The 21,136-nt window shown below is 45.1% G+C and overlaps 1 protein-coding gene across 1 annotated transcript in view; it reads right to left on the minus strand.

Annotated features, from left to right (window-relative positions):
- The window catches only part of ZFC3H1 (zinc finger C3H1-type containing), a 715,283-nt gene that overhangs the window by 672,859 nt on the left and 21,288 nt on the right, over positions 1-21,136 (minus strand). Inside the window, exons 3-4 of the mRNA XM_069228345.1 lie at positions 9,362-9,420; positions 8,765-8,969 (exon numbers count right to left, since the gene is read on the minus strand). Of these exons, the coding sequence (XP_069084446.1) occupies positions 8,765-8,969; positions 9,362-9,420 (264 nt within the window). The remainder of the gene's footprint in view (positions 1-8,764; positions 8,970-9,361; positions 9,421-21,136) is intronic.

Genomic DNA, 21,136 nt, shown 5'->3' on the forward strand with positions numbered 1-21,136 from the left:
GAGAGGAAGGCAACACCCTCTCCCTTGGAATTCGGTGTTACAACGCTTGGGAGGGGTAAGTCTCCCCACGCCACTGGTTTGCTTTGAAGGGCAAATTTGGTGCCCTCCTTGCATAAACCAGTTTGGACCAGTCCAGGGACCCCACTGGCACAAAACTGGACAAAGGAAAGGGGAGTAACCACTTCCCTGTCCATCACCACCCCAGGGGTGGTGCCCAGACCTCGTCCAGGTGGCCATTTGATTCTGCCATCTTGAAACCAAGATGGGCAGAGGCCCCTAGGAGCACCTGAGTGGCCAGGTCAGGCAGATGATGTCATAGACCCCTCCTGATAGGTGGTCACCTTTCTGGTTGACTAAACCCCCTTTTTTAGGGCTATTTAGGGACTCCCTAGAGGGTGGGTGCCCAAATTCGATGTGCAAGATTCCACCAGGACTCCTCTGCATAGTTTACTTCATCTTCTGGCCACTGGAACAGCAACTGGACTCTTCAGGAACAGACAAGCTGCAACCCCAGCGACTACTTCGCTTTGCAACATTGTTTTTCCAGCTCCTTCCAGGAACTGCAACATTCCCCCGGCTGTGCATCCTACGATGTTTGGCGAGACTTCAGCCTGCACCAGGAAGCAAGAAGGAATCTCCCTTGCATCACAGGTGCTTGCCCCGAGTCGTCCCCTTGGTACTCTCTGCCAGGTATCCAACTTGGGAGACAGTAAGCCATTGCCTCTCCTTGCAGGACAGTACTCCTGTGCACCGCGACTACTGCAGCTACCAAAGCTTGTTTGTTCCTGCTCCAAGGGATTTAGATGCTACAAATAGCCCTGGCCCTTAGCACTTCTTCCTGCCAAGCACAGTCTCCTCTCTGCTGCTCCAGCAACGTGGGACTCCTCTTCAGATGTGCTAACTGGGCCTCACTGCGACTTACTGTGCCTGCCGCCAGTGGGTTGCGACTGCTTCTGTCGGCTCTCCCGACTTCTGAGGGTTACCTCTGACTCCCCTCCAAGGGTAGAGTCCCCTGGGCCTCGTTAGTCCTCTTCAGCCTTGCAACTTTTCTTTTGCTCCTCTTTCATTTGCAAAGGCTTGTTGGTAGTTCTCCTGCATCAATGACCATCCGCGACCTGTCAACCGACGTGGGACATCATCGGCACCACTCCAAGGACTTCTCTTCAGCTCCAGGGTTCCACAGCTAGTCTTTTCCCCTCGTCGACTTGGTTCTGCATCCACAGAAGGGTGGGTAGTAGCTCCTGCCCCCACTGGACACTGGTCTTGTCCGTCTGTCTTGTACAAAGTCCTCCTGTTAGTCCTTGGGAAGACCAGGTACTTACCTCTGCTCCCCTGGTCGCTGGGTGTCTCTCAGGTACTTCGTTCTCGGGGTACCTAGTTCTTCCAGCTCCCCTCTAACAACTCCACATTCTTGGGTGAGGGACTGCATCTCGCATTCCACTTTTAGTATATGGTTTGGCCCTCCCTTACGTCCCCCTCTATTTTTACTAACTATTGCCAATACTTGCAGTTTATATGCTATTTTCTGATTACTACTGTGTGTATATATACAGTGTGTACTTAACTCCAGTTTGAGGGGGGGGGGGGAAGAGGTCATAATAAAGTATCTTTTTTTTTTGTAACACTGTGTGATAAGTTGTGGGATTATAGTGGTATTACATAAGCTTTGCATGTCTCCTAGATAAGTCTAGGCTGCTCATCCACAGCTACCTCTAGAAAGCCCTGGCTTCCTAGACACTGTCTATACTTCACTACTAGGGGATACCTGGACCTGGGATAAGCATCATAGGTGTCCACCACACACCAGGCCAACTTCCTACACCAAGGGGCACAATGTTTTCAGTTAACCATCACTTCCTCCAAAAGGAGCACATTACTGTTTCTTTCTCAACTTTTCTAAAAGTCAGCACCTGACAGCTCAAGAGTTCTAAATCTCCATAGATTAATCTGAAGAATGCGGGTGAGGCACCGGTCTTTCTAAAGGAAACGTTTTATGAAGCTGCCCCAAACGTCTGAATTTCAGGTTAGCGGCATGAGGATCTACAGAAAATAAACTATATAGAAAAGTGTTTAATAAAAATTCAAACAAAAATGTATGCCATGTGAAACAGAGCCCAAAGTCATGCGTGTGTAAAAAGAGTGTTTTGAAGAATTGAGCCAAAGAAAGAAGAGGGGTTGTGCTGTAGTACATTTCCTACAGAGTACTGAACATTTCCAGTGTACATGAACACCTTTTTGCTAGCTTGGTAAGCAGGAACATAGAATATTAGTTGGAGTATTGTCAAACACTCACTGCAAATAGAAATGAGTGCCCTGCAGTGCTCCTTGCAGGAACCAGAATATATTTGGATTATTTTTTGATGTAGGATTTGACCACTCGAATACTCAAACACACACAATGATGAAAGAAGTTCAAGTAGCAGAGCACTAGTGAAATTAAAATCTGGTGTTCCGGTATGGTGCCAGCTTGTCTGCCTAGAATTTACACATAATTTCAACCGTCAGCGCACTGTGACTATTCCACTTTGATTAAATTAAATCATCAGAGACACTGAAGTACAACTGTGCAGGCATGCTGCGTTATTTTGTAAGCACTAAGGATTTCAGCAGGCCGAAGAAGAGTAGTTGTAATTTGGATAAATTAAAATCATTGCCATCTAGCAAGCACCTGGAGGCAAATATCAACTTAAAGGAAACTTCTGCTATGTTTAAAAAAAAAAAAAAAAATTTAGGAAGTTGGCTCTGTATGCACTATTTCAAAGTAAGGAATAGTATGCACAGAGTCCAAGGGTTCCCCTTAGAGTAGTGTTAAGCATTTGTTGTACATACACAAGCAATAAATGAGGAACACACACTCAAAGACAATTCCAGGCCAATAGGTTTTTGTATAGAAAAAATCTCTTTTCTTAGTTTATTTTAAGAACCACAGGTTCAAATTTTACATGTAATATCTCAAATGAAAGGTATTGCAGGTAAGTACTTTAGGAACTTTGAATAATCACAATAGCATACACAGTTTTCAAATAAATCACATATAGCTATTTTAAAACTAGACAGTGCAATTTTCAACAGTTCCTGGGGGGAGTAAGAGTTAGTTAGTTTTTGCAGGTAAGTAAACCACCTACAGGGTTCAAGTTTGGGTCCAAGGTAACCCACCGTTGGGGGTTCAGAGCAACCCCAAAGTTACCACACCAGCAGCTCGGGGCCGGTCAGGTGCAGAGGTCAAAGTGGTGCCCAAAACACATAGGCTTCAATGGAGAAGGGGGTGCCCCGGTTCCAGTCTGCCAGCAGGTAAGTACCCGCGTCTTTGGAGGGCAGACCAGGGGGGTTTTGTAGGGCACCGGGGGGGACACAAGTCCACACAGAAAGTACACTCTCAGCAGCACGGGCGCGGCCAGGTGCAGTGTGAAAACACACGTCGGGTTTTCAATTGAAATCAATGGGAGACCAAGGGGTCTCTTCAGCGATGCAGGCAGGCAAGGGGGGGGGCTCCTCGGGGTAGCCACCACCTGGGCAAGGGAGAGGGCCTCCTGGGGGGTCACTCCTGCACTGGAGTTCCGATCTTTCAGGTCCTGGGGGGTGCAGAGTCTTTGCCTGCTTCCCAGATCCCGACGCCTGGTAGTCGCGGTCAGGGGGAGCCTCGGGATTCCCTCTGCAGGCGTCGCAGTGGGGGCTCAGGGGGGGGCAACTCTGGCTACTCACAGTCTCGTAGTCGCCGGGGAGTCCTCCCTGAAGTGTTGTTTCTCCACAAGTCGAGCCGGGGGCATCAGGTGCAGAGTAGCAAGTCTCACGCTTCCGGCGGGAAACGCAGTTGTTTCAAAGTTGCTACTTTGAAACAAAGTTGCAGTCTTGGGTGAACAGGGCCGCTGTCCTCTGGAGTTTCTTGGTCCTTCTAGAGCAGGGCAGTCCTCTGAGGATTCAGAGGTCGCTGGTCCTGGGGAAAGCGTCGCTGGAGCAGTGTCTTTAGAAGGGGGGGGGGGAGACAGGCCGGTAGAGCTGGGGCCAAAGCAGTTGGTGTCTCCGTCTTCTCTGCAGGGTTTTTCAGCTTAGCAGTCCTCTTCTTCTTAGATTGCAGGAATCTGAGTTCCTAGGTTCAGGGGAGCCCCTAAATACAGAATTTAGGGGTGTGTTTAGGTCTGGGAGGGCAATGGCTGCAAGATGGAGGATTTCTAAAAGTCAGAGTCACCTCAGCTCAGGTTGCCTTAGGGGCTGTCCTCACTGGCCAGTGACGACTCCTTGTTTTTCTCATTATCTCCTCCGGCCTTGCCGCCAAAAGTGGGGCGGGCAACTCCACTAGCTGGAGTGCCCTGTGGTGCTGTAACAAAGGGGATGAGCCTTTGAGGCTCACCGCCAGGTGTTACAGTTCCTGCAAGAGGGAGGTGATAAGCATCTCCACCCAGTACAGGCTTTGTTACTAGCCACAGAGTGACAAAGGCACTCTCCCCCATGTGGCCAGAAACATGTCTCAAGTGTGGCAGGCTGCTAAAACCAGTCAGCCTACACGGGTAGTTGGTTAAGGTTTCAGGGGGCACCTCTAAGGTGCCCTCTGGGGTGTATGTTACAATAAAATGTACACTGGCATCAGTGTGCATTTATTGTGCTGAGAAGTTTGATACCAAATTTCCCAGTTTTCAGTGTAGCCATTATGGTGCTGTGGAGTTCGTGTATGACAGACTCCCAGACCATATACTCTTATGGCTACCCTGCACTTACAATGTCTAAGGTTTTGCTTAGGGGCACAGTGCTCATGCACTGGTGCCCTCACCTATGTATAGTGCACAGTGCTCATGCACTGGTGCCCTCACCTATGGTATAGTGCACCCTGCCTTAGGGCTGTAAGGCCTGCTAGAGGGGTGACTTATCTATACTGCATAGGCAGTGTGAGGTTGGCATGGCACCCTGAGGGGAGTGCCATGTCGACTTACTTGTTTTGTTCTCACCAGCACACACAAGCTGGCAAGCAGTGTGTCTGTGCTGAGTGGGGGGTCCCCAGGGTGGCATAAGATATGTTGCAGCCCTTAGAGACCTTCCTTGGCATCAGGGCCCTTGGTACCAGGGGTACCAGTTACAAGGGACTTACCTGGATGCCAGGGTGTGCCAATTGTGAAAACAAAAGTACAGGTTAAGGAAAGAACACTGGTGCTGGGGCCTGGTTAGCAGGCCTCAGCACACTTTCAAATCAAAACTTCGCATCAGCAAAGGCAAAAAGTCAGGGGGTAACCATGGCAAGGAGGCATTTCCTTACAGTACTCTACAAGCTCATAATGGCTACACTGAACTCTGGGAAGTTTGGTATCAAACTTCACAGAATAATAAACCCTCGCTGATGCCAGTGCTGGATTTATTAAAATATGCACACAGAGGGCATCTTAGAGATCACCGCTGTATTTTACCCAATCCTTCAGTGCAGGACTGGTCTGTGCAAGCCTGCCACTGAGAGATGAGTTTCTGACCTCCCTGGGGTGAGGGCCTTTGTGCTCCGACGCCAGAAACAAAGCCTGCACTGGGTGGAGGTGTTCACACCTCCCCCCGCCTCCTTGCATGAACTGTAACACCTAGCAGTGAGCCTCAAAGGCTCCGGTTTGGTGTTACTATGCCCCAGGGCACTCCAGCTCTCTGGACACAGCCCCCACTTTTGGCAGAAAGTCCACGGAGATAATGAGAAAAACAAGGAGGAGTCACCCCCTCAGCCAGGTCCACCCCTAAGGTGACCAGAGCTGAAGTGATCTTGGAAAAATCCTCCATCTTGTTTTGGAGGATTAGACCAATAGGGATAGGGATGTGCTCTCCTCCCCAAAGGAAGTGAGCACAAGGAGGGCGTAGCGACCCTCAAGGACAGTAGCCATTGGCTACTGCCCTGTGACTCTAAAAACACCCCTAAATTCAGTATTTAGGGGTGACCCTGAACCCAGGAAATCAGATTCCTGACGACCTCACAAGGACTGCTTAGCAGAAACCCCGGAGAGAAGGAAAGAAGGTAACAACTGACTGCCCCAGCCCTACCGGCCTGTCTCCTGCTTCAAAGACCCTCCTGAAGAAAAGCGACGCATCCTGCAGGTGCAGCACCCTCTGAAAAACCTCCAGAGGACTGCCTGCTTCACAGAGGATCAGGAACACCCGTGGACAGCAGCCCTGTCGAAAGAATAACAAAAGAAGAAACCTCTTCTGATGGACTCCCACCTCACTCCAGTAGCTCGAGTCCCCACCACGCTGCACCCGACGCCCCTGGCCCGTGTCCAGAGAAACCAACGACCTAGAGAGGATCCCCAGGCGATTCTGATGACGTGTCCACCCTGGGCTAACCTCTCTGTACCCCCACGACGACGCTTGCAGAGGGAATCCAGAGTAGCTCCTACTGACCGCAACTGCCCGGAACAAAGAAACACAACGCCTGGAAGCAGCACTGCACTCACAGACCCCAGGCCAGTGAGGAACCAACCACTGGTGCAGCAGTGACCAGCAGGAGGCCATCACCCTTGCCCAGTCTGTGGCTGGCTCGAGAAGCGCCCCCCCCCTGTGCCCTGCCTGCAGCGTCTGAGTGACCTCCGGTCCCTCCATTGATTTCTATCACAAACCTACACCTTGTTTGCCCACCGCAACCGGCTGCCCTTGTGCCACTGAGGGTGTATTTTGTGTGCCTACTTGGGACACCCCCGTGCTCTACAAAACCCCCCTGGTCTGCTCCCCAATGACACTGGTACTTACTTGCTAGCAGGGGGTGATCCGGATCCAGTCTATCTCCATCAGCCCCTATGGTATTTGGGCACTACTTTGACCTCTGCACCTGACCGGCCCTGTGTTTCTGATTCTGGGTGTTTGGGGTTGACCTGAACCCCCAACGGTGGGCTGCCTATGCCCCGGAGATAAAACTTATAAGTGCTTTACTCACCTCAAAAACTAACCTGTACTTACTTCCCCCAGGAATTGTTGAATTTTGCAGTGTCCACCTTTAAAATAGCTTATTGCCATTTTATGCCAAACTGTGTACATTACTGTGTTGATTCAAAGTTCTATCTATACCTATGCAAAGTACCTTACATTTAATGTACTTACCTGCAATTTGAATCTTGTGGTTCTAGAATTAATTAGGATAAGAATATTTTTCTATATAAAAACCTACTGGCCTGGAGTTAAGTCTTGGAGTGTGTGTTCCCATTTATTGCCTGTGTGTGTACAACAAATGCTTAATACTACCCTCTGATAAGCCTAACTGCCCGAACACACTACCACAAATAGAGCATTAGTATTATCGCCTCTGTCAAGCCTCTTGGGGAACCCCTGGACTCTGTGCACACTATCCCTCACTTTGAGATAGTATATACAGAGCCAGCTTCCTACAAAAACCATCAGACATGTCACATAATTTGGCTCACTCGATCTGCCCTAACAGGAGCCTACCATATAGCAAGTGAAAGTGAACAGTATGGAAGCCAAATTTTGAATGGTACTTCCAAGATGTATTCAGCCAATAATAATCTTGGCTGTCTAACCTGTTAGGCTTCTAATTTTGAGGCCCAAAAGAGCACAAAGTGAAATCTAAAAATCAGCCAATTAGCTTCTTGTTTCATAGCTTAGTACTAGGAATAGATAATGGGATTCTAAACAGACAAATGTTCTTCATCATTTTTCAATAAGAATTAGAACACATTACAAAAGAAAATATCGATAAAAATAATGCATCCAGCATAATTTCGAAAACTTCGAGAACTGTAGACAAGTGTGCTTGAACCTCTATGTTTAGAGACTATACCAATTAAAATTAAACCTGGCCTTTCTTAAAGCATATTTTGTATTCTGGCCACGCTCTACGTCGCAACTGTAAAAATAACAAGGTAGCTTATAGAATATCAAGCACCTGCAATGCAACGGGTCTCGCATTTGCGCGAGTTAAAACTATGAGCATTGCAAACTCCTAACCGGACTTTTCTAGCACCATAAATTGAAAGGAAAAAAAAAAAACGTGTGATGTCGTTATTTAAAACGCTGAGTGGAAATTAAAAAGATAAAGTAGTGCAGAAACCAGGCTGAAAACATGCAACCTCGTATGTTTTCAGAAGTTGGCTGTTGCACTCGAGGAGGGATAAACACCACAAAAGGCAAGACTTACGCATGCCTTTCACTAATGAAATCAAGTGGATTTTAAAAGGCAAGCCCACAAACCAATGTAAGTGACAGGCATGACATGGGCATGGATTAAAAGCCTAAAGAGAGATTACCCTAAATATGCCATTTACATTCCTCTAAGGACTTTGCCTTTCACGGTCCCCATCCTAGATGGGATAGGAAACTCGAACAGGCAAAACCAGAAGAGACTGAGGAAAGCAAGTTCTGGCAATTGTGAACATTGTGCTTCCGAGACAGTTAAAGGATTCCACTCAATATAGACCACTGCCAGTGTCCCACTAGCACTCTTCTGACAATGTTAAGCCACTAAGGGCATTCATCATCCTTTGATTTCCATACTGGTGGAGTACAGGGAACCTCACGCCTCTGCAAGAGGTCTTACTGCAGTATATGGCGAACACCATCCCAGTTCTGACATAATAATTGTTGCGGTAGTCCAAACTTATCTTCTACTATTTACGTCAAGCTGACCAGCCCCCATTTTACAGTATAAAGGGCAAATCCTACCCCCTCATGATGTTATAAATACATAAATAAAACTATAAAATTCTCCTTTTAATGTTCTCAAACGTGACTTATGCTGGGATCAGGGTGATAAAAGAAAAGAACGGTGGTATCAGAACACTGCTTCATTAATTACCTGCATATGAAGGGCTAACTTTTTTCCCTGAATAAGTTTTTGAACCTGCTTTAATTTTGTGCTGTATGTTTTTTGGTTTCATCAACTTCTCTTTGCTTTCCTTCATCACTTCCATCTCCTTCTGGTGCCACTTTTTGCTTGCTGACTGAAGTGCCAAAAGTCGAAGGTGCAGTTCAGAAATCTCTTCCTCATCTTCGATAAGTATCTGTACAAATGTGGCAATTAGTCAGCAAATCATGAAAAATATGCTAGCAAAATATACATCAAACTCAATCAACACTAGTGAAGATGAACAGTAGTCTTTACTTAGTAAACCGCCACAAAATATATACAGCTCCTTCTCTGTGCAGCGACTGTGTTGTTTTGATCTATCACATGCAATCTAGTGCAATTTCAGCCTCTCCTCTACTTGTGTAGATGGCAACTGCTGCCAAAGTTCAACTTATACTGTATATGCTTCATATGACTTCTCATTGTGGCCTTTATCAGTTGTAAAAAAGAAAAAAAAAAAAAAAAACACAAACAGCCACAAAAATGAGCCTCTTATTCACGTAGTGCAGTGAGAACATAAATAATAGAAGAATAATGCTTGCTTACCGACTCAGATGCAAGATCAGAAGCATTGCTTTCGCACGAGGCACCATTTTCTTCTTGGTCTTCAAAAACAAAAGCAAAAATTAATTTAAAGAAAAGAGATTATTGCAAGCAGTAACGATAAAAACATATGTTATGAGACTCATGCCTGACGGACATTTCATTCCATAGCCAGTAGCCTCACCCCACCATCCTCCAGTTAGGAAGTATGAGAGAAGATTGAGCTATTCATTCATTTTTATTTATTTCAACATGCAGTTCAATACAAAATAAAGCTTTTATTAATACATTATGAAAGGTGTAGCGATTTAGTGTTAAACTGTTAATGAATACATAATTTACAAAAATTCCAACTGCATTTATATAGTGCTTACTACCCCTTTAGGTAGTATTGAGGCACTTCACGACAAGTAGCGCATTCCTCAGGAACTCAAGGTTAGTGGTTAATACAGAGGTATTGTTGGTTATTGGGATCAGTCATGCGCTAAAATTAAAATAATTTATTAAAAAATAAAAGAAATGACATGCATTTAACCCAGATTCTCTGTGGTAGATTAAAATCAATACCAGTTAGGTGTGATCTTTTGTGGGGCCTATGTGGTTGCAGACAAATGGTTGGCGAGTTAAGTAGAGGGTTAGGTAGTGGGGGTTTAAAAAAAACACTTATAATCTACAAAAGGAAGTGTGAGCCACTTGCATAATTACAATGACAGTTTAAGGCAGACAGGCATGAGAGGAGGCCATACTCAGAAACAAAAGGCATGCAGAGGATGGAAGGAAGGGAGAAGGTCACTCTAATGAAAATATGAGGAATTATTCAAGGTCACTTTTTAATGCAGGGTTTCAAGAGTATAGAGGGAGATAGCTTTCTGAGACAGCAAGCAATCCAAGGATGTAAAGCTGCAAAAAGAAAATTTACATATAGTGCTCCATGTCCAGAGCAGACAGCTTGAAAACAGGGGTCCAAGAATAGGGATCATTTAGATTCCAAGCCTGCTGTGCCATGTCTGGGGCAGCCTGTTTAGACAGACTAGAGTTCCAGCATTGGTACAGGGCTTGTACGCCAAACATGGGGAGGTGGCATAGAAAAAAGAAGTCTAATTTAATGATCTTCCTTCATTATCATGCATTAAATGTAGTTTCACACGCAACAATAGTTATTTGGCACTGTTCAGGGTCCTCTCACCAATGTATTGTCAAATGTATACCTTGTTTTGTTATGTAATCTCACTCTAGGTTGTTTATATGGCACAGCGGAGCAACAACAGATACAAAAGTTACCTAGTGCTAAAATTACCTCTGTATGTTATATGTGTTGTTTATGAACCAGTGCAGTACAAGCATTTTGTATATAAGTGAAGCAGAATAACAAAGGCCTGTGGTTCTGTAGTGGAAGCCCTAGAATGTCAATGTGTGCAAGGTGAGGGGGGGGGCGGGAGGAGAAGGGGAGTGGTTGTTTATGGCAAAGGGGACAAATGAGACAGAGCTCTTATAAAAATCTGATTAGGTCTTGTTGCTGAGAGAGGTTGCTGAAAAATATTCACGCAGCAATGGTGGGAGAGAAGAAAGGTTCATAACTTTTGTGGGTACTACAAGATGAAAACTACCTTGCTGCCACTTAGCAAAAAAACACTGTCTGATAATCAGCCTAGAGAAACACCGAAATAATCCACTACAAAGCAGTCCTGTCTGAAATGTAAATTAATGTTTATAAGATGCAGTAGTCTTTTGAACAAGTCTGCTGGCGAGCAGCTTTCAAATCTCCTACCATCAGCGGAGAGTGCTGCAACACATAGTGCTAGTAGAAAATGTCTGACATGGCACGTGTGCGCAAAGTATGCCAAAGTAAAACTTCATATCAATAGAAAGCCGGACGGGAAGTTGCTGCTTGGGGCACATACATGCATGCACTTTTATCAGCTCCAAAGAGACCAGACCCTTAATGGGAGGGCCTGACCTTCATTACTACACGTATCTTCCAATAAAGAACTAACGATATCAATCAGGGATGTAGAATTCCTATAGCCCGACGCCTGGGACATATTGTTTGGGGTCAAGGGCAACAGGTTTTCATGTTTATTTTGTCCTTGGGACAACTAGACCCAACCCCTGCAGCACAAACCCTCTGGAGCAAGTTTACAGAGAAGGGAACTGTCTGCAGTAATATGTGTATTAAGCTAATGTTAATACTATTCAAACTTGTATTTATGGTTCATTAATGAGAAGCCTTCATTATTAGTGAGAGTGCTGTAAATAAATGATTATGGGCACACTGCACTACTGACAGTGGTTCCACAAAAGAAAATTAAGAAGTACACGTTTAAAAAGTTTAACAATATGAGGCACCCAGAATGCTCTCCGATTAGATGCAAATGTTTGCAGAAGCTTGTAAGCAAGAGTGATGATTCTTTGCTTTCAAAATAGAATAAAAATGCAAGTAGGAAAAAAATCGTTTCACTACTATGAAATTTTAGGTGCTCTTTCTTTAAAGCGTCATTTAGTCAAATGTGTTGATGCACGCCAGTATTTCCAAAACATATTCCTAATGGAAACTCAAGTGTAACCATTATCAACACGATTTTGGGAACCAGGAAAATAAACAAGCACTGGCAAAGCTAATCTGACATTTTTTGTGAGTCTTTTGGGTTCGCAATGCAGGTCTTGTTTTGACATGACTTCTGTAACATTTTATTGTTGTGAAAGCTGCCAGGCACTCACCATTGTAGCAAACAAAGAAAAAAATGTTTTGGTCTCAAAAAGCACACACTGCCACCAGTGGTGTAAAAGGCCCACAGCCCCCTCCAGAAGAAGGCCCCCCTCGCACAGCACCTGCCTTGAGTGAGTCTGGAGCCACCTCCCCCCCCAGTTTTGTTACACCACTGATTGCCACAGTAGTTCCTCGCACTGAACAAAACTACTTTGTGTGCCAATATGCTTCTTGTGGAAGAGAAGAATGTGATCACTCTTAGTAAAGCCAGCCGATAAAGAAAAAGAAGTTTAATAAAAACATCTTTGCTAACGCCAGACCTAATTAGGGACCCAATTCTTAAAGAAAGTCACAAAACTGCACCCATGCTATCTTTGCGTTAGTGGTTTTCATTAATTCACAAGAACTTATAGAAGTAGACCAGGAAATCGTACTCCTAGAAAATATTTGTGAACTGTATTCTAGCACGAGCAAATTTGCATGTGTAGATTTTCGCAGGAGCGATTACTTTCCCACCAACCACTTCATTCCCAACCCGTAAAGAACTTCTACTTCTGCCATTGTGAGGAGTACATTTCTACCCTTTCTCATAGTGGGAAAAGATTAGAGGAGAGCTGGTGTAAATCCTTAAAACATGCAAGTTAGTAGGTTTGCAGACTCAAAGACATTCCAGCCCTGGAACTATTGCTTACTGCTTCCTCCAGCCCCAGTACGTAGATCTGCAGAATGGTGGCAAAATAAGGAAATTGCTATAGTAATGATTGAAATTCTAAGTATTCAAGTCCTATTACAGTAGTAGAACTGGCATAATCAGAGGGGCTATTATCAGAGCTATTACATAATGAGATGACTGCTTTAATTTGTCACAGCACTACATGGCACCAAAGGGACAAGTAGATTTTTTTTTTTTTTAGAGCACAAGTAGATTTAAGAAGCAACCTGTCCAATGGACAAGTAGATATTTTATTAAATTCCACACCCCTGATCAATGGATGCATGTAATTTTGAAATGTTGAAGGTGAAGCTACTTCGAGTTTCTAACAGAAGAGCTCATTAGGCTCAGAACACACAATCATTTAAGATGCAAACACAGATGCTAAAACTTACAACCATGTACAAACACAGTAGGAATATAAATAAATGAATGAGCATACAGAAATGCGCACAAGCACACGGACAAACTAGCATAGCACTTCATGCGTAAACAAAAATGCACAAAACATGACCACATACAAACACAGTAGGCACATAAATAAGCATGCATGCAAATACCCACACAGAGAAATACACAAAACCACATGTGCTTAAATATACAAACTATCGTAACAGTCAAGGAGACAGACAACATACAAAGCAGTCATACAGATACACACATGCAAAATACTAGCACATGTAGCTACACTAGCACAATAAATTCATATTAATATACATACAAGCATACACACATGCATACAGAACAGATGCACTGACATGCACACAGTGTGCAATGAGAGGAGACACCAGCTGGTGAATGTCCACATAGAGAGAGTGAACTGGGGGAACCTGTGGAGATACAGCAGTAAAATGCCTTTCAAGTCCAGGGCTCCTGGCTAAGGGAGGAGGGACAGGGCCTGCAACAGGTGGCTATGCAGTGCCCACAACGGGCATGCGGTGCAGGCAGAGAGTTTGGGAGCAGGAACTGGAGGCGCAGGATACTGTCCTCCACAGACTTCATGCTGCCAAAGCATACAGAGCAGCGAGAAGTCCATAGAGGTGAGGGACATGCACAGCCAGAGCCGCAATATATCTCAAGCACAAACAAAGCATAGTACACCCGACTGCTGCCATCCCTGCCCCTCGTACTAATCAAGTCACTACAAGAAGTCTACACAAGCTGATACTGTGTATAAGAAAGGCTGCCTTTGTGCACTCACTAACCCAGTCTACTCACACTGCATTCACGGCCTTTTGAGAATCACATGCCAACAACATCCCCCCCCCTCCCCTTCACCAACTGTTCTTGTCTGCACTCACCCTGTAAGCAATCTCCTCATACCCTCCGGAGGAAAATGCTAAGAGTGTGCCAAAGTCCTGGAGTATCAAAGTGTGTGATAACTCAAGTTCTTTAGAGTGCCTAGGAATTCTAGAATTATTAAGAGAAAATGACACCAACCTGCCTTAAAACAAATGGTCGAACCCGGTCCATGAGATGTTCCTCATCATATGGGTGGTAATTATTCAAAGACTGCCACTCATTTGTAGTGATGTTCTTCTCCAGGCCCCGGATTAGAGAAGATGAGCTGCTTGTGGGGGCGTGGCTCTAGAAATACTGAGGCTCGAACAAAGACCGACTCACTGCTATTAACCAGCTACACCTACCATGGGGTTCCTAGCTGCTGCAAATGAAATATTTCCCCTGCTACACTCTATAACCCCCGCACTTGGTCCACTCCAGCCCACACATGTGTATCACATCACATTTACTTATGTCAATAAAGAAATTCTTCACCCAAGACGTGTTTGTTTACTGCTGGAAAAACATGTCTGCACTTTACTCAGCATGCCTGCTCACAGTGCCCAGTCAAATCAGGACAACAGGGCCATAAATCAATGTTACAGTGTCATAAATCAACTTAGGCATCATAAATCATTGAGAGGGTCATAATTCATCTACAAGTGACTGGTTATAAATCATAAATTGCCGACAGGTCATAAATCAGATTTGTCATATCAATCCAGTCCTCTCATCCTTTTCAACACCTTTTTAGGTGTTGAGACAATCATACACGCCGCTTTTGATAGTCAAGTATCTTGTTGGTCTATCTCTGCTCGCAAGTGGGTAGCTTCATACTGCTGTTTAGGTTCAACTCACTACCTTGTCTGTACGTTTTTGTGCCCTGCCATCCGTCCACCGGGTCTAGGCTGCAAGTGCCGTGCTCCGCTTACTCTCCCTGCCGTAAGGCATCCCCAGATGAGTGAGTGGCCTTCCTTTGGCAAATCGCCTTGCTGGTGAGCCTCCTTAACCACCAAGCTAACAGCAAGGATCATGTCTTCAAGCAGCTCACACCCCTGTCTCCTTCGGGGTGTTCTTCTCCACTTCTCTCAAACACACACATTTTATTTTTTTGGTCAGGGGGTGGGGGAGGGGGGTGGAAATAGGCAGCCTTGCAGATGTATACAATTCCAGGCGTCTCGGGTGGATCAGTTCATGCCTGATGTTCTCAAAACCGTTCGCGTTGCAGAATTCGCCGACTGTGATATTCCACTTTCTCCTGGAGTTGTCAGTCTCTCCATTCAACATGGCCCCGCCATGTGAACTTGGGGTTAACCTCGGACCAAATAATTGTGGTGCTGCCAAATGACCTATCCACCTCTGTTAGCCCTAGCCGGTTGTTGTGTAGGAGGTCCTTTCTTCCCAATTGCCTGTAATTTACCCAGTGCAGCTGAAAGTTGGCCCCATCTCATCCCGGGTAGCCCTGCTACTTGATATTAGTGGCGTCTGAAAGCCACCCCCCCCCCCCCCCAACGACCTACTTGCTGCCACTGCAGGTCCACCATGTCTGCATCATGTGAATGGGAGCCCGACCACCCAAACTGTTCTGGGCCACGCCCCCGTCAAAGCAACAAGCTTATCTGCCAGTTTTTCTCAAGACACACCCTTGGTTTGGTTACAGCAGCGGAGGGCTCACCTAAGCTTTGTACGCATTGGGGCGCCACCTTCTCACTTCCTTGATTCCCACCTCGGGCTTCCCGTGCAGTGCTGCGGTTGAGGCCGCCCCTATCATAAAAAAGTGGGACCCAAATGTGGAAGGTGAGAGGCCCACCTGCCCCAAGGTTTTGCATAGGACAACAGATCGCCATTTCTGTGTATGAAGAGCGGGCCCTCTCCAGCAGGCTGCACTGCCAAATAATTGTGGAGGCAGCAAACTGGGCAGAATCTAGGATACCCTATACAGTGAAATTGCACCCATACCCGCTTGCCTAACTGGTCCGTTTACAATCTCCTGAGCAGCAGCTACACTGTGGCCATCCCTGAGCCCTTATACGAGTTTGCTGCCATAATTAGCAACAAAGAGACAAGTGGATTTTGTTATAGGACAAGTAGATTTATGAAAAAACCTGTCCCATGGACAAATAGATATTTTTTAAAATTCCACACCCCTGCTGAACACCTCAAAAAAATGCTTAAAAAAAGGTGACTTTGAACAGGGAAACCGTAAAAGGATCGTCTGCCACTGTAACGCTATCTGTATTTAACCACCAACTCCATCTTGACCACTAACTCTATTGTGTGCTTGGTTAGCTTCAGATGCTGTCACATCCGTGATGCAGGCATTTTTCCACAAAGCTTGTTTTCTACTCTGAGTGGGTTTTTTGCCTCTCCTCACCATCACCGGGTTGCACTGTGCAGGAACATAACAGTGGGGGATGTGGACAGTACACATGATAAGTCTCAGCCTGGTAATGTTCTCATTACGGAAAAGTACGCCTCCTCTCCCTCTGGAATGCGCAATGGGGCAGGGCCAATTCCTTCGCGTGTTTTCTACACAGACCAAGTAAAGCGAGCACTTGAATTTCATAACTTACGTGAAGGGAGGAGGTTGCCAGAACCTTCCTATTGGGTTTAAGGTATATAAGGTGGGGAAGCTTGGTGCTGAGGTAGAAGAAATTCATTATGGGGGTGGACGCTCTGCCCTGAACGAAATGCCATCGGGGAATGTTTCTCCTTTCTCAGCTGTCCAAGGTTCTACAGCTGGACGCTAGCACCAGGATGATGTTGGATTCGATTCCTAATGGAATGCATTTATATTCTTAGTTATCTAGCTTCACTGAGCATGTAAATATATTTTTTTTCCCCACTGGAAAAATACAGATTATAGGGACGTTATAGTTGGGTTAACACTTCAAACCTAAAAAAAAAAAAAAAAAAAAGTGAAATTCAGTCAGCACTTATAGTTAATTGAGCTAATAATCACTTGCGCCCCCATAATGCCCTGCTTATGACCTCACATACTACATCAATCATGACATGGTCAGTGACATCACTGATGGCATCTCAGAGTTTCAGTACAAAACAAAATCATTTGGTTAGCTCCCCCAGCTTTCAAGCAGGTTATAATGAGACTCTTAGTTAATCGGAAAGGTCAGGCATTAAAAGATGTGCTGTAGGCTGTTCGTGAATTAGGGGAGCTCGGAGATTGGAGGAAACCTGACAGGGTCTCAAGGTCTGAGGATTGCACAGACAATAGCAGTTTATGACGTTGTTGAAAGATGGTGTCGACAAAGACCAGATAGATGGGATAGATACTAAGAGCCTGTGGGGGATGTACCATAAGCAAGGGCTGGACAGAAAGGAGGGCAGCATAAAAGTAAATAAGCAGGATAACAAACGAGTGAATCAGGGCCTGTCACAGATGCAGGAGGAAGGAACAGAGCGGGAGAAAAATGTTTCTTCATGGGGAAGGAGAAGGAAGATTTGGACACCGACTGGTTAACTGCTAAAAACAGGGAAGGAAAGGAATCTCCCCGCAGATATGAGAGCATATATCCAGACCTGACTTGGGCAAAAGATGACAAGTTTAAATCAGATTAGGAAACAAGCCAAGCTCTGGTACAGGGATGGGCTTGTAAAGATAACAGACCTCATGTTGATTTAGAAATTCATTGGAAACATTAAAAATGTTCAAAAGGTTCGCTCCTTGGTGGCCACCGGAGCGAAGGCCTCTTTACTTTATGGAAATCCAAAAGCTTACAGGTCAGAACTACACCATCACAGGGTTGGATGGAAAGCAAACCCCACAGTACAGACTACTGTTCAAATGAAAATATAGAGAATGCCTGAAAGAGAATACAGTCTTGATGTTGCCCTTCCTAGAGTATATAGTGGGAATGGACATTTTGAAGGTGATGACTCTACACTTGGATGATAGTTATCATCAATTTGGATCAAAGTGATACACTTCAGTGGCAGCTGTGAGGGTGGATCGTCTAAAGATACCCCCAGTGAAGGTACCCCCAACAACCAAGGTGGTTAGTTTGAAACAGTACAGAATTCCAGAAGGGAATGAGGAAATAATTGAGACACAGGAGTTGATAAAGCAGGTATAGTGGCTCCAGTCACCACCGAATGGAACAATCCAAGATTTGAAGCCTGTGTGGCAGGCAGATGGGGGCTAGAGAATGGCGATCGATTACAGTGAATATACGCCCCCCTCTGACTGCTGCAGTCCCAGGTACCATCCCTTTGAAGGAAAGGATACAAAAACAAAGGGACCTGGTATGCAGTTATTGATATTGCTATCTTTTCCATCCCATTAGGCCGTGAGCAATTTAGCTTCTCCCACTGGGGCAGACAATTCAAGATGTTAAGGCTCCCTCAAGGGTATGAACATAGCCCCACCATCTGCCACTGGCTGGTGGCAGAACACCTGGACGAAGTAGGAGTCATTCCGGGGGTGCAATCGTCTCATATCAATGATGTGATGGTTCAGGGAGTGACACAAGAACAGGTGCAGACTCAGTTGGACAGGGTTGTGGAACTCTTGCAGAGCAAAGGGTGGATGAGCAATCCAGATAAGACACAAGGACCCTCTCAAAATGTGAAATTTCTAGGAATCCAGTGCAATCAGAGACAAAGCAGGGGTGTGGAATTTATTAAAATATCTACTTGTCCACGGGACAGGTTGCTTCTCAAATCTACTTGTCCTGTAAAAAGATCTACTTGTCCCTTTGGTGCCATGTAGTGTGGCGCCAAATTATGGCAGCAATCTCATTATGTAAGAGCTCTGATAATACCCTCTCTGATTATGCCAGGGCTACTACCATAGTAGGGCTTGAATACTTGCAATTTCAATCCCTACTGTAGCAATTTCCTTATTTTTCCACCTTTGTACAGATCTGCATACTGGGGCTGGAGGAAGCAGTAAGCAATAGTTCCAGGGCTGGAATGCCTTTGAGTCTGCATACCTACTAACCTGCATGTTTTAAAGATCTTCACCAGCTTCTCTCTAATATTTTCCCATAATAAGAAAGGTTGGACATTTACTCCTGACAATGGCAGAATTAGAACTTCTTCCAGGGTTGGGAAGAAAGTGGCTGGAGGGAAAATGAACTTGCAAATGCTCAATAGATTTTCACATGAGCAAATCTACACATGCGTATTTACCCATGCTAAAATACAGTTCACAAATATTTTATAGAGGTACGACATATACCATGGGTGCACTTTTGTGACTTTCTTTAAGAATTTGGGGCCACATGTAGGTAGGTTCAGATTTGCGACCCGCAAATTGCGAGTCGCAAATCCGAATGTAGGATGGTGTCCCTGACACAATCTGTGATTCGCAAGGGCTTCGCAAATGCACATCTCATGAATAATCATGAGGTGGGTCGCAATTTGCGACCCCCTTGCGAATGGCGGCCTCACAGGGATGGTGGCCTGCTGGAGACAGCAGACCACCATGTCTGTGACTGCTTTTCAATAAAGCAGTTTTTTTTTTTTGTAATGCAGCCCGTTTTCCTTAAAGGAAAACGAGATGCATTAAAAAAACGAAAAATTAAACGTTTTCGTTTCATTTTTTCAGAGCAGGCAGTGGTCCTGCAGACCACTGCCTGCTCTGAAATTTTTTTTACAGTGACATTCACAATGGGGAAGGGGTCCCAGGGGGACCCCTTCCCTTTTGTGAAAGTGTTAGCACCCATTTGAAATGGGTGCAAACTGCGATTGGTTTGCGCCCGCGTTCGCAAAACAATCCTACATTGCACTGCGAGTCGCAATTAGGAAGGGAATACCCCTTCCTAATTGCGAGTCACAAACCCGTTTTGTGATTCGGTAACCAGGTTACCGAATCGCAAAACTGGGTTTGTGCATCGCAATGTGCTTTTTGCACGTCGCAAACAGCGAAAGTCGCTGTTTGCGACATGCAAAAAGCTACCTACATGTGGGTCTTGGTCCCTAATTAGGTCTGGTGTTAAAGACATTTTGTTTTTATTAAACTTCTATTTCTCTCTCTTTCGGCTGGCTTTACTGTGAGTGATAGCATTCTTCTCTTCCACAAGGAGCATATTGGCACACAAAGTAGTTTTGTTCAGTGTCAGGAACTACAGTGGCAATCAGTGACGTAACGAAACTGGAGGGTGCCCCTTTGCAAGGAACATGGAGGAGCCCCCTCTCCAGACTCACTCAGGGCAGGTGCTGTGCTGAAGGGGCCCCCTAGGGGGCAGCTGCTGGGCCTTTGTTATGCCACTGGTGGCAACGTGTGCTTTTAGAGTTAAAAAATGTTTTTTTTTTTTTTTTGCCTGTGTTTGTTACAATGTTGAGGGCCTGGTAGCTCCCACAACAATAAAGTGTTACAAAAGCCATGTCAAAACAAGACATGCATTGATGAAACTAAAAGACTTGTAAAAATATGTCAGATTAGTTGGCTTTGTCAGTGTTTGTTTATTTTCATGCTTCCCATAATCGTGTTGAAAATGGTTACACTGATTTTCCATTAGAAATATTTTTGGGAAATACTAGCATGCATCAAAACATTTTACTAAATGACACCTCATTTGCATCTAATCAGAGAGCATTCTGGGAGCATTATACTTAGCCTCATAGCCTAAACTTTTCAAACATGTGTATACACGTTTTTTTTATTTGTACTGGAACCAACGTCAGTAGTGAAGTGTGACCTTAAAACATATATTTACAGCACTCACCCTAATAATGAAGGTTTTCAAATAATGAACCATAAATACAAGTTCGAACAGCATTATCTTTTGGAAACACATTACCTCAACTGTAGAGAGTTCCACTCTCTGTGAACAGGCAGCCAAAGGGTTTGTGCTGCAGAGGGTTGGGCCTACTTGTCCCAAGGACAAAGTAAACATAAAAACTTGTTGCCCTTGACCCCAAACAAGATGTCCCGGGCGTCGGGCGATAGGAATTCCACATCCCTGCAAAGGGAGGTGTTACCGCAGGCAAAACTAAAGATATTAGAATTTGCCATACCCCATAATAAGCAGGAGACTCATCGATTCATTGGATTGTTTTGTTTTTGGAGACATTATATCCCTCACTTGAGTCAGACTTTGGCCCCTTTGTACAA

The sequence above is a fragment of the Pleurodeles waltl genome, chromosome 4_1, assembly GCF_031143425.1.
Source record: "Pleurodeles waltl isolate 20211129_DDA chromosome 4_1, aPleWal1.hap1.20221129, whole genome shotgun sequence".
In the NCBI taxonomy this organism is placed as follows: domain Eukaryota; kingdom Metazoa; phylum Chordata; class Amphibia; order Caudata; family Salamandridae; genus Pleurodeles; species Pleurodeles waltl.